We start from the raw sequence: 11,471 nt of genomic DNA on the forward strand, positions 1-11,471 counted from the left end.
TAGATATCTATTTCCATTTGATTAATCACAAATTCAGTCAGAAAAAGTAGATTGACGGGGCATTTCAGTGGGTGTCTGTAGTCTGTAATAATAGTAATAACAACTATGATGCAATTACCCACAGTTCCTTTTACTTAGTTTGGGTCTGTCTATGGCTCCATGTTGATAAAATATAATTTCCATTCTTTGTACAGCGATTAGGTGAAGTTGACCCAATATGCTAACGTTAGCCTCACAGTATGTCTTTAATCATAAAGCGTCAGCTAAATGACATGTAATGTAATGTGGCTGAATGCTAATTTTCAATCAAAATAAAAAGTCCTAATGTGAGAAAAACATTTCAAATGTGAGTTCATTCTTCTTTCAGTATGTACACATTACACACATGGGCTTAAACAATATAAACATACTGGAATATTATTAGTTATTATGAACACAAAACATATTCAGCATCTTTGATCATTTTCCATAGTCCAGAACAACAAAATTAAAAGTCGAGAAGGTATTTAGGCAATGTCCAATCGGAGGGTTTGTCCACGTTTCCTCCAAAAGCCTCTAAATAACACAAAAAAGGTGAAGAAGACATTCGGTCCCAGATGAAAGTTTCTGTTGCAACAGTTGTTGAGTTTGCAGACGTTCCTTGTTCCTCCCGAGTCGATAGAAGCCAGTCGAGTCAGTGGAGGCGTCAGTAGACGACTGTGGAGCCTCGGAGGCGTTTCTATTGGCTGGAGAAGGTCTTCTGCTCATCAAAAGAAGGACCTCGATAAGATCTGCTCTAACGACGGATCAAGAAAGAGAGGACATTTAGAGTAAATATATTTTTCAGGATGTGAACGACCATTTGTTCCTGAGACATTTCATACTACGTTTCCCATCATGCACGGTTATTTTGTGGATTCTCTTGACTAGTTTTAAGGAAATGTCTGGTTGCAGAGTCTATAAACATACATAGTCTCTAATAACAGTTCTACAAAGTCTCTGTTCTAAAAAATTTACATTCTTCTGTCCTACAAAGTATACATCCTAAGTCCTCGTGTTCTACAAAGTCTGTTCTACAAAGTATACATCCTAAGTCTTCGTGCTCTACAAAGTGTTCTACAAAGTATACATCCTAAGTCCTCGTGTTCTACAAAGTCTGTTCTACAAAGTATACATCCTAAGTCCTCGTGTTCTACAAAGTCTGTTCTACAAAGTATACATCCTAAGTCCTCGTGTCCTACAAAGTATGTTCTACAAAGTATACATCCTAAGTCCTCGTGTTCTACAAAGTCTGTTCTACAAAGTATACATCCTAAGTCCTCGTGTTCTACAAAGTCTGTTCTACAAAGTATACATCCTAAGTCTTCGTGCTCTACAAAGTGTTCTACAAAGTATACATCCTAAGTCCTCATGTCCTACAAAGTATGTTCTACAAAGTATACATCCTAAGTCCTCGTGTTCTACAAAGTCTGTTTTACAAAGTATACATCCTAAGTCCTCGTGTTCTACAAAGTCTGTTTTACAAAGTATACATCCTAAGTCCTCGTGTTCTACAAAGTGTTCTACAAAGTATACATCCTAAGTCCTCGTGTCCTACAAAGTATGTTCTACAAAGTATACATCCTAAGTCCTCGTGTTCTACAAAGTCTGTTCTACATAAAAGTCCTCGTGTTCTACATAGCCTCTTTTCTTCATACTCGGATGTCCACATGCTCTAAAGGTTCTAGAGATCTGAAGCTACTCTGTTAAAGATGTTCTACAGACCTGAATAGAACCTGTAGAGAAAAGACTCTGCAGGTCTTACACACCACTTTCTGCAGGTTGTAAAGACTCTGTGGAACCCCTAAACCTGTAGAACCCTGAAAAACCTGCACAGGATGTTACTAGGTGACCTTCGTGGTCTGTGGGCTCACCGGGGATCATCTCTACGTACAGTGGAGGCTGTTGGCCAATCGAGTCAGCAGACGAGCACATCTTTTATAATCTGAAAACACATCACAGCATTTGTTCATCTGCGGTTATGAAATAATAAAACAAGTTTATATCAGAAACCAAGATACCATCTGTAGAGGGAGGGTCACAAGGCCCAGGATGTGTTTAGCCTAGCTTAGCACCAAGAGCAACGCAGGTGCCGCAAGGCGAGGCTGCAACTTTGATAAGTTTAAAAATAATCATGATGTACTTTTATGAAGAAAAGGCTGTGGATACCTCATCCCAAAAGTACATGACTAGTACCTAAAAGTACTACGATATAAACGTAAGGCCCAAGAAACTCATTTCACACAGTTTGTGTTAACTGTTTGACTGAAAGAGTCCTGCATGAACCGGCCACTGTGTACACACACACACACACACAGACACATACACACACACAGACACACACACACACACACACACATACACACACACACACACACACACACACACACACACATACACATACACACACACACACACACACACACACACACACACATACACACACACACACACACATACACACACACACACACACACACACATACACACACACACACACACACACACACACACACACATACACACACACACACACATACACACACACACACACACACACACACAGACACACACACACACACATATTTCTGTCCACACACTTTCCAAAGTAAACACAGCGCAGAGCGCTTGATTTAAGATCAAAAGAGCGCTGCTGTTGTGACACAATTACTGAGTGATAACTGTGTGTGTGTGTGTGTGTGTGTGTGTGTGTGTGTGTGTGTGCGTGTGCGTGTGCGTGTGTGTGTGTGTGTGCGTGTGCACTCACACTCAGGTGTCGTGCAGTCTCTGGTGCTGTGGTAAAGTCTGTAGAAATGTTTCCTGCACTTCGGGCTGAAGTGGAGAGGACCTGAGGACGCAGGGAACACGTGTCAGAGATGCTGCCCTCTGATTGGACAGAAGGCTGCGTGGTCGCATATCATTACCATCTGAATGTAAACTCTTTATTATGATCAAATAGCACAGTGTATAATGTGGATTGCAGATGTTTTTACCTCAGGGATGTACGGCACCCCCCCTCATGCATCCACTCCTCTCTCACCAAACATTTGGAATCATTCATAAAAGCTGCACTTTTCTCCTCAGAGCACCGCGGTGTCATTTGGACCTCTCACCTGTCAGATGTTTGATGAACTTCTCCTTGTGCCGTGGATCTCGATGACCCCCTGAGGTAAAAAAGAAACAGCCAATCTGCGTTAAGGGGCCTTCAGCGAGCTCTTATTTTGACAGGGGACCTGTCACAGGATCCGTCTCCACGACGACCGAGATTTATGTTCAAACGTGAGATTAAGTAAAAAGCAAGAAAGTTGTACCTTCATCTTGTGGATGAGCAGAGCAGAGTTTATTTAAACAGAGAGGAAGATGTTGATGAAGAGCGTTTATCTCCAGATCGTTGTGAACACAAGTACTGATTTGGCCTGATGACAACTTGATGTGATGTACACTGTCTCAGGACTAGTTTCTGGGTTGGCAACTACCACTAGTAGTACTACAGTAGTAGGACGCGTAGTACTGACCCGGGGACCTGCTCTCCCTCCCCAGGCTCGTCCCCGGGGATCGGACCTCCGGCTCCGGGCCGCAGCTTCCCGCCAGCAGGAGGAGGAGGAGGAGGAGGAGGAAGAGCGCCGGCAGCAGCATCACTGCGGACCTGATCGGCCGATCGATCATCGATCATCGGCTGAGATTTGTAGCAGAAAGAGGATTTAAAGTGGAATATTTAACAAGATTGAACAAAGTTGATTCTGTATTTCCGGCTGTGACGTAAACATAAAATAACTGTTAATACACATTTAAACGTTATTTAACGTATTTCCTTAATGTTCTCAATTCAGAACCAAGCCTGGGACTGTGTACAAATACTGCGTGTTGGTACCACACAACTTCAAGTAGTGGTACTAAATAAAATACTCTTTAACAAACGAGATTCAATCACCAGAAACAAAAGTAAAAGAATCAAAAGTCTCCGACCTGCGCGCCCCCGCGGCCCGGCGCGCCCCCGCTCTCCGGTCCCGGTCGGGCTGCTTTCTTTAGTTTGAAAGGCGTCGGCTCTTCTCGGGGGGTCGAGTACTCTTATTCCGGACTGTAGTGGATCCGAGCAGCGGGCCGGTCTGCGGGGCCTCATCGCCCCACCGGCCGGAGGGGCGCGTGCACCCGGGGAAGCACCTTCATCTTCATCATCATCATCATCGTGAGTCGTGTTCACGTCTCTGCACCGTGAGACCAGAACCTCCTCCTCAGGACTCCTCTCGATCCCACCACGCGCACGCTCCTCCTCCTCATGCTGCTGCTCTTTGTCCTCCTGCTGCAGCGTCTCCTGCTGATGCTCCTTCATGTCATCTTCCTCCTCCTGCTGCTCTTCCTCCTACTCCTCCTCATGCTGCTGCTCCTTCTCTTTGTCCTACTGCTGCAGCGCCTCCTGCTGATGCTCCTTCATGTCATCTTCCTCCTCCTGCTCCTCCTCCTCATGCTGCTGCTCTTTGTCCTCCTGCTGCAGCGCCTCCTGCTGATGCTCCTTCATGTCATCTTCCTCCTCCTGCTCCTCCTCCTCATGCTGCTGCTCTTTGTCCTCCTGCTGCAGCGCCTCCTGCTGATGCTCCTTCATGTCATCTTCCTCCTCCTGCTGCTCTTCCTCCTACTCCTCCTCATGCTGCTGCTCCTTCTCTTTGTCCTACTGCTGCAGCGCCTCCTGCTGATGCTCCTTCATGTCATCTTCCTCCTCCTGCTCCTCCTCCTCATGCTGCTGCTCTTTGTCCTCCTGCTGCAGCGCCTCCTGCTGATGCTCCTTCATGTCATCTTCCTCCTCCTGCTGCTCTTCCTCCTGCTCCTCCTCATGCTGCTGCTCCTTCTCTTTGTCCTCCTGCTGCAGCGCCTCCTGCTGATGCTCCTTCATGTCATCTTCCTCCTCCTGCTCCTACTGCTCCTTTTCTATCTTCTCCTTGTGCTATTGGACCTCCTCCTGCTGCTCCTCTGCTTCTCTCCCTCTTCCTCCTCCTCCTCCTCCTGCTCCCCCTCCACAAGGTTCCAGGTGGAATTGCAGCCGTGATGAGATGCAGCATCAGTGCACATGGCGGGTTTTCTCTGCAGAGTCCCAGGAGCTCTTCAGGAGGACCTGGTATCTGTGAAGGGCCTCAGAGAGGACATCTTGTGGGGTCAGGTTCTCCTGGTTGGGTTTGAAGGGTCTTTGGGGATTTTAGGGTGTTCTTGCCGGGTTAAGAACACGGAGCAATACTTGTACACGAGAGAACCCTAAAAAAACCTGGAACCAGATCACCTGAGAACCAGGTCACTTAGAAACAGGTTCTCGGTTCCTGCTGGTGTCTCGGTGTTCCACCCTTATTTGTTCGTCTCTGATATCAAAGCACTCGGCTGAGTAAACACGGGGTGCATTTAGGGAGCACACACTTGTACATGCAGATGTGTATTCATCACATACGTGTTTTCAGCGCGCGTATTGATTCAAGGTTTAAAGGGCGGAGTCCTGTAGCTCGAGGCTTTTTGTTCATGCACTACATTTCTCACGGCTATTAGCTCCACTTTAGCACTTCCACATCGCTCTACTTTGGAAGGCATCCAAGAACCTCTGGAACCGACCCCGAGAGCCCATTAGACGTCCTCGAGGACTCTTTGAACTTTGTTTAACCTCATGGGTGTCGGATGTCTCCTGAGGGACGTGTGGACCGTCCCAAAGGTCCCCTCTCCCCTCTGGAAACCTTCCAAACCCTCTAAACGGTCTAAACAACGTTTCCTGACCGGAGCTCGCTTTGTGTTTAAAGACAAAGAAACTTACTCATGAAGCCCCGTTAGCACCTCCTCAAGAACCACTGGACAAACACCGGAAACCAGATCAGATTTTTAAAAGGCCTAAATAGTCAGGTGAACCCTCTCAGTGTCGAGGTAGAACCTGGAGAACTAAGCAAATGTCTTCAAAGAGCAGGGAACCATTTCTAGCACTACTAAGGTCTCTCAACGCTCTGCTCCACAGCAAGCTACACCTGATTGAGTGTAATGACCAGAGGACGTGTCCACAAGCCATGAACCCCTTCATGAACCTCAGCATCATCTAAACCTTCTAAAGCCTTCACACCTCTAAAACTCGCTCAAAGATCTCCAGGAAACTACAGAGAAGAGCAAGACCAGAGAAAACATCAGAAGTCCTGCGGCCTCCACAAGGACCTCATTAAATGGCCTTTAAAGACAGATCTGCAGATGGACCTCTTTCAGCCGCTCTGAGGCTTCATCTCAATATTGAGAAGGCCATACAAGGTCATCCAAGATCTATTCAAGGTCAATAAGACGTCTCGTGTCTCCGCTCGCCAAAATAAAAACCTCAACAACAACATCTGCAGGAGAGGCCCTCGTTCCTCTGTGACAGACAATACCAACGCTTGTGTCTGCTGCTTCATCTGACCTCCTCGGATGCTCCATGCAAACAGCTGCGGGCGAACCAGAGGAAACACACTGCTCCTCTGTTCCCCGGAACATCGTGACAACCCGTTTTTAGTCTTTGTTTGTGACGAACCGGCCGGAAATTTAAGTGAGCGGTTTAGGGAGTAAAATGAAACTCACTGGAGTCTCCTCCAAAGACCCCGGAACCCACAAAGGTGTATTCAGAGCCGTGTCTCGGGATCTCTGGAGCATCCACAGGAACCATCTTAAACCTCTAAGCTCTTCTAGAACACTTTATACCTTCTAAAGAATATTTTTTAATTCTTGTCGAAATCCCTAGAAAATCTACAAAAACCATCTTGAACCTCATAACTCTTCAAGAAGCATTTTGATGTCTAAAGGATATTTAGAACCCTCCATCTGAACCTCTTGGGTTTATTTCTTACAGAGAACCTGTTGGACCTTCTAAGAATATTTAAATACCCTTTTTCAAGATCTTTGGAGCCTCCACAATAACTTCAAATCTCTTCAAGAACCTTTTAAACCTCCTTAAGGATAATCTGAACCCTTTAGACCTTCTTAAGAAGAGTAAGAACAAACTCTCAGGACCTCTGGAACATTCAAAAGATCTCTCTTGAACCTTATGAGTTTATATTTCTTCAAGAATCTGTTCGACTTCCAGAACCGCCTTTTTTCTCCACCTCAAAGACCTGTTGAAGAACCGGTGAAAGAATCTCTGGAACCTTTTCGGAACCTTTGAGACCTATCCCACAAAGAAGCATTCAACACACAGGAACAACCAGGGCACAACGCCTGAGAGGAAGCTCATTTATTAATGTCGGCGGGTGAAATTGAATGACACCGGACACAACACTATATTTTGGGGTCTTTATTTCTCAACTACTCTTTTGGTAGAAAGCAGCGTTAAAAGGATGTGGAGGTGTTCAATGTTATGATTACTAATTAATTCCAGATTTCAATTATTGTTTTTTTTAACATTTCACAATTAAACTTAACACATATTTTCTGCACACACATAACTGCAGTGGTAACCCTGAAAACATGCACAGTCACATGCAGAGACCGAACTTCACTTCCGGTTTCCCTCGTCACGTGTTGCTTGCTGTCTCGGGAGTACAGCGCCCTCTAGTGGCCTCAGTGCTGGACCTAGTTTTCCCACTGGGCTACATTAATACGTTTTCCCCCTTTTATGTTGTATGCCATTGTTTTGTATTATCTTTGGTTTCATTTACTTTATGTATTTTGCGTTTTTTGGGCCGTTTGTGAAATTGAATAAAAAACGAAGCAGTGAATCGTCGCTGATCCACAGCACCACCTAGTGTGTGGAGCCGTGAGCTGCACCCTCATAGGTCAAGCGATCGATATGACCTCACTTCCGGTACAGTCCGCGTAGCCGGCACAGGACGCGGTCACCTACGTCATCACGTCGCGTCCACTGCGACAGACACACGAGAGACGAGGTTTTACTTTTCTCGGCTGTCGGGGAAAATGTCGGTGTTTCACGACGAGGTCGAGATCGAGGACTTTGAGTATGACGAGGACACGGAGACGTATTATTTCCCTTGTCCCTGTGGGGACAAGTTCGCCATTACTAAAGTAAGAAGGGCTAACTGGGGGCTAACAGCTAGCTCCAGGCGTCGCCCCGTGACTCCTAACTGCCTGAACAAAATCACTCACTTTAAAACACTTCGGTTCAAATGAGCTTTTTACGAAGGTCGTGGACAATTCGGCATGGATTTGACGACCATTTGTATTGATGTATTAAAACTCATTCATACTGTTGTACCAGAAAGTAGCCAGGAAATGGGACGTGTTTTACGCGCTGACGTCACTGAACGTCTGTCGTTGTTCTGAAGGAGGACCTGGAGAACGGGGAGGAGGTCGCGACGTGCCCGAGCTGCTCGCTCATCGTCAGGGTGATCTACGATCAGGTGGGCCACAACTCTACACACTTTCAAAACAAGAGCAGGAGGAAGCTCTTGGCACCGTCCTTCAAAATAAGACCTGCACGTGGAAGCCGTCTCTGTGGGAATAAAAGTCTCATATGTGGTCCTTTGTTTTAGGAGTTTTTCAAGTCGGGAGAAATCGTGGAAGCGTCGTCGACTACTGAAACCAAACTGGAGCTGGTTAAGTCCTGACCCCCCCCCCCCCCCCCCCGCCATGACGGATAAAAAGTGTAAATATGTTTATCATAACAGATTAACCTATTTCGTTATTTTAACAAATAAAATGTCAAATGGCATCTTCTAGTTTTGACTATTTAAATAATTTAGTTGACTGCATTCGTCCTTATGTGATCACATTTTTAATTGCCTTGTATGTTCTTTACTGATCATTAATATTTTTGCAAGGAAGAGAATCTGAAAAGTGTCTTGACCTTTGACCTGCTTGTGTCAAACACTTGCAGGGGACAGGATTTTGGGTCTCCACTACCCAGCATGCACCTGGCTGTCCCGACGTTCAGTGGCAGGAAAAAAGACAAATGACGGCTGAGCCCAGATGGTCATTTAACGGCCTTTATCTTTCATATGAGCGCGTTTAAAGGCCCCTCTGTCGTCACTTTGAGATGAAGGGTTCTCTAATTCCTTGTAGTCCAAAGTGCCGCCGCACCGAGCAGAGATGTGTGATTCCATCGCATCCCGTCTGTGGCTCAATGATGCTGTTGTTTCCAGCGGCAGCCAATCGGCTTCCCCGCCCGACTGAGGGGGAGGAGGCAGCTCCTCCTCGCACACTGTGGTTCACTCCTCCTGCTGGACGCCCGGGCGGGATATTCTCCTGTAAGGGGCGATGGCGTGGCGAGGAGCCCCTCCCCCCTGCCCGACGCCAGGCACACAGACGACCCGGGGGCCGTGAGATGGCGAACGCCGTGGACCCGAGCGTTTGCGCTCTGGAGCTGTCGGGGGTCTTGATCTGCGGGGGGGCCTGGCTGTGCTCGCTGGCCACCGCCCTCGTGCCCACGTGGCTCACGCTCTCCACCGACCTGCTGCCCGCGGAGCGCTACCAGCTCGGCCTGTGGGGGACCTGCGTGGTCCAGGACCTCGGGGTGCTGGAGTGCCGCCCCCACGGCGGCCTGCTGGGTCTCCCGCCGGACATCCGCCTGTGCCGGATCCTCATGTGCGTGGCGCTGGCGGCCGGCCTGCTGGCGCTGCTGCTGGCCGTCCCCGGCTTGCACCTGGTGAACAGCTGCCAAAGCCTCCGCGGCCCCCCGGAGGACCGCCGGCGCAAGCGGGCCCTTAAGGCGGCGGGCGGGGCGCTGAGTCTGGCGGCGGGGGTCCTGGGGCTCGTCCCGGTGTCGCACATCGCTCACTTAGCGGCGGCGCGGTTCTTCGACGCGTCCGTGCCGGAGGTGTCGCCGCGCTGGGAGATGGGCGGGGCTTTGTTCCTCGGCTGGACGGCGGCGGTTCTTCACCTGGCGGCGGGAATGCTGCTCCTCACTTCCTGTCGGGGGAAGGACATCGTTGGCCCCCCCGCCAACCTGCCGAGGACGGTACGCCGCTCCGCCGGGACCAGATCCCAGTCCGCCTGAGACGGCGCCCCCTTCAGGTCATCAAATGAGCCCTTTCCAACACGTCTTACAAACTCAATCTTCTGATGTAGAATTACATGTTTATATCGTGTAAGAAGACTTGTTCCTCGTGTGGGTTTAAAGAATCGTCCGACAGACACGAGATGCTTTAAAGCCTCTAAACATCTTATGTGAGCCCATAAATACGTCTCCTCTTTTCTTTTGTTTCTGCTTAATTCGTGCTGTTTGTGGACGAATAAATACTCAAGTAATAAAATAAATGAAGGTATTTGTCATTTTATGTCAAACACAGTGGTTTTAAGTTTGATCTCTGACCTTCGGCAGCGAGACAAGATCCAACATTTAATTAATCCTTAATGAAACTATCGTGTACATTTCTGATGCTTTGAATCACAGATCAGCTGAATAGAAGCGGTTGTTACACAGAATCGATCGATGTCTCGTGGTGGCGATGAGAGAGGCTTTGTTCTGCTCTGACAATACGTTCGTTATCTCCATCATCAGTAGACCGACGCGTGACTTACAGAGAAACGGATCCCACGGGATTCGTTCTGTAAGAAGGAAAAACAACCAAATGTATAAAAGAAATTACATTTCATGCGACACAATAAAAGAGAAATATTCTCAAAATAAATTGGATAACCCAAATTTAAAATATCAAAATACAAATAACGACTCATCAACCCAAAACTAGGAACGCAATGACAGAGCAGCTGGAGCACCGCCTTGAAAACAAACCAAGGATGCTGAGTGACGGGGGGGTCGCCCCCTTTTAGTCTCCCTCAGGTCATAAGAAAGGAGCTCTGGGTGGAGCTGAAGCTCCTTAGATGGACCTGGTCAGACACGGAGGCAGAAGCACTCGATGGACGTGTGAATGTGGAGGAGCAAACAGCAGCAACGCGACCATCAGGATTCTGAGGATCATCTACGACTAGAAGAATCCAGATGAAAACATTATCTACGTTCCAAGTTCTCTGCTCAGACCTCTGAAGAACCTTCAGAGCACCGGAGGCTCTCAGGTTTAAGGCCACAGGACAGAATGCTGAGGGACCTGGTCTGAGGACTCCATCCCTCCTCTAAACCACCTCAGCAGTTTACAAGCATCTCATCCTGCATCGGTCCCAGAGGAGCTCATGTGAACAACAAATACGGCTTCATTGTGAGGGGACATTTAAACGTCCTCTAGTCCTCTCACGTCTGTCCATGAAGAAAAGAAACGTCACGGCGTCTTCACACTTCAGTCAAACTGCTGAGGAATCTGAGCAAAGCGAAGTGTTATTATCAGTAAAGGTGTCGTAATAATTACACAGTAAACATGTGGTTATTTATACTTATTGCGTTGTAATGAATTATTGTCATTTATTCATCTTTTAAAACACGTTTGTAGCACAACAATGTGAATAAGTCTAATACACGGTGTGTGTGTGTGTGTGTGTGTGTGTGTGTGCGTGTGTGTGTGTGTACGTGTACGTGCGCCTCCACCAGGGGGCGCCACACACCTCTTGCTAAAGAAACAGAACTC

General features: G+C 47.5%; 2 protein-coding genes across 6 annotated transcripts; one reads left to right on the forward strand and one right to left on the reverse strand.

The window, feature by feature from the left end:
- Positions 1-328: 328 nt before the first annotated feature.
- alkal2b (ALK and LTK ligand 2b) lies at positions 329-4,419 on the reverse strand. 3 transcript variants are annotated; one of them, XM_040169938.2, is made up of 6 exons: positions 3,985-4,419; positions 3,534-3,694; positions 3,132-3,182; positions 2,786-2,866; positions 1,893-1,963; positions 329-770 (listed from the first exon to the last, which is right to left on the reverse strand). In XM_040169938.2, the coding sequence occupies exons 2-5, from the start codon at positions 3,682-3,684 to the stop codon at positions 1,905-1,907; spliced, it is 342 nt and encodes a 113-aa protein (XP_040025872.1). In that variant the 5' UTR covers positions 3,685-3,694; positions 3,985-4,419; the 3' UTR covers positions 329-770; positions 1,893-1,904. The 3 variants fall into 3 exon arrangements, with proteins under 3 accessions (XP_040025872.1, XP_040025870.1, XP_077960013.1); XM_040169936.2 differs by having other exon boundaries at positions 329-775; positions 3,985-4,238; XM_078103887.1 differs by having other exon boundaries at positions 667-775; positions 1,913-1,963; positions 3,985-4,122.
- A 3,393-nt stretch (positions 4,420-7,812) lies between these two features.
- Positions 7,813-10,209, forward strand: dph3 (diphthamide biosynthesis 3). 3 transcript variants are annotated; one of them, XM_040169949.2, is made up of 4 exons: positions 7,813-8,019; positions 8,280-8,354; positions 8,487-8,599; positions 8,831-10,209. In XM_040169949.2, the coding sequence occupies exons 1-3, from the start codon at positions 7,912-7,914 to the stop codon at positions 8,559-8,561; spliced, it is 258 nt and encodes an 85-aa protein (XP_040025883.1). In that variant the 5' UTR covers positions 7,813-7,911; the 3' UTR covers positions 8,562-8,599; positions 8,831-10,209. The 3 variants fall into 3 exon arrangements, with proteins under 3 accessions (XP_040025883.1, XP_077960012.1, XP_077960010.1); XM_078103886.1 differs by having other exon boundaries at positions 7,814-8,019; positions 8,487-10,209; XM_078103884.1 differs by lacking the exons at positions 7,813-8,019; positions 8,280-8,354.
- The last annotated feature ends 1,262 nt before the right edge of the window (positions 10,210-11,471 follow it).

This window comes from Gasterosteus aculeatus, chromosome 1, assembly GCF_964276395.1.
Source record: "Gasterosteus aculeatus chromosome 1, fGasAcu3.hap1.1, whole genome shotgun sequence".
Lineage (NCBI taxonomy): Eukaryota > Metazoa > Chordata > Actinopteri > Perciformes > Gasterosteidae > Gasterosteus > Gasterosteus aculeatus.

Coding starts and splice junctions, on each gene's coding strand:
- alkal2b (XM_040169938.2), bottom strand. CDS start 3,684: ATGATCGATCGGCCGATCAGGTCCGCAGTGATGCTGCTGCCGGCGCTC. Junction 3,183..3,533: donor GAGGGAGAGCAGGTCCCCGG/GTCAGTACTACG, acceptor TTTTTACCTCAG/GGGGTCATCGAGATCCACGG. Junction 1,964..2,785: donor AGACTGCACGACACCTGAGT/GTGAGTGCACAC, acceptor ATGTGTTTTCAG/ATTATAAAAGATGTGCTCGT.
- dph3 (XM_078103884.1), top strand. CDS start 8,990: ATGAAGGGTTCTCTAATTCCTTGTAGTCCAAAGTGCCGCCGCACCGAG.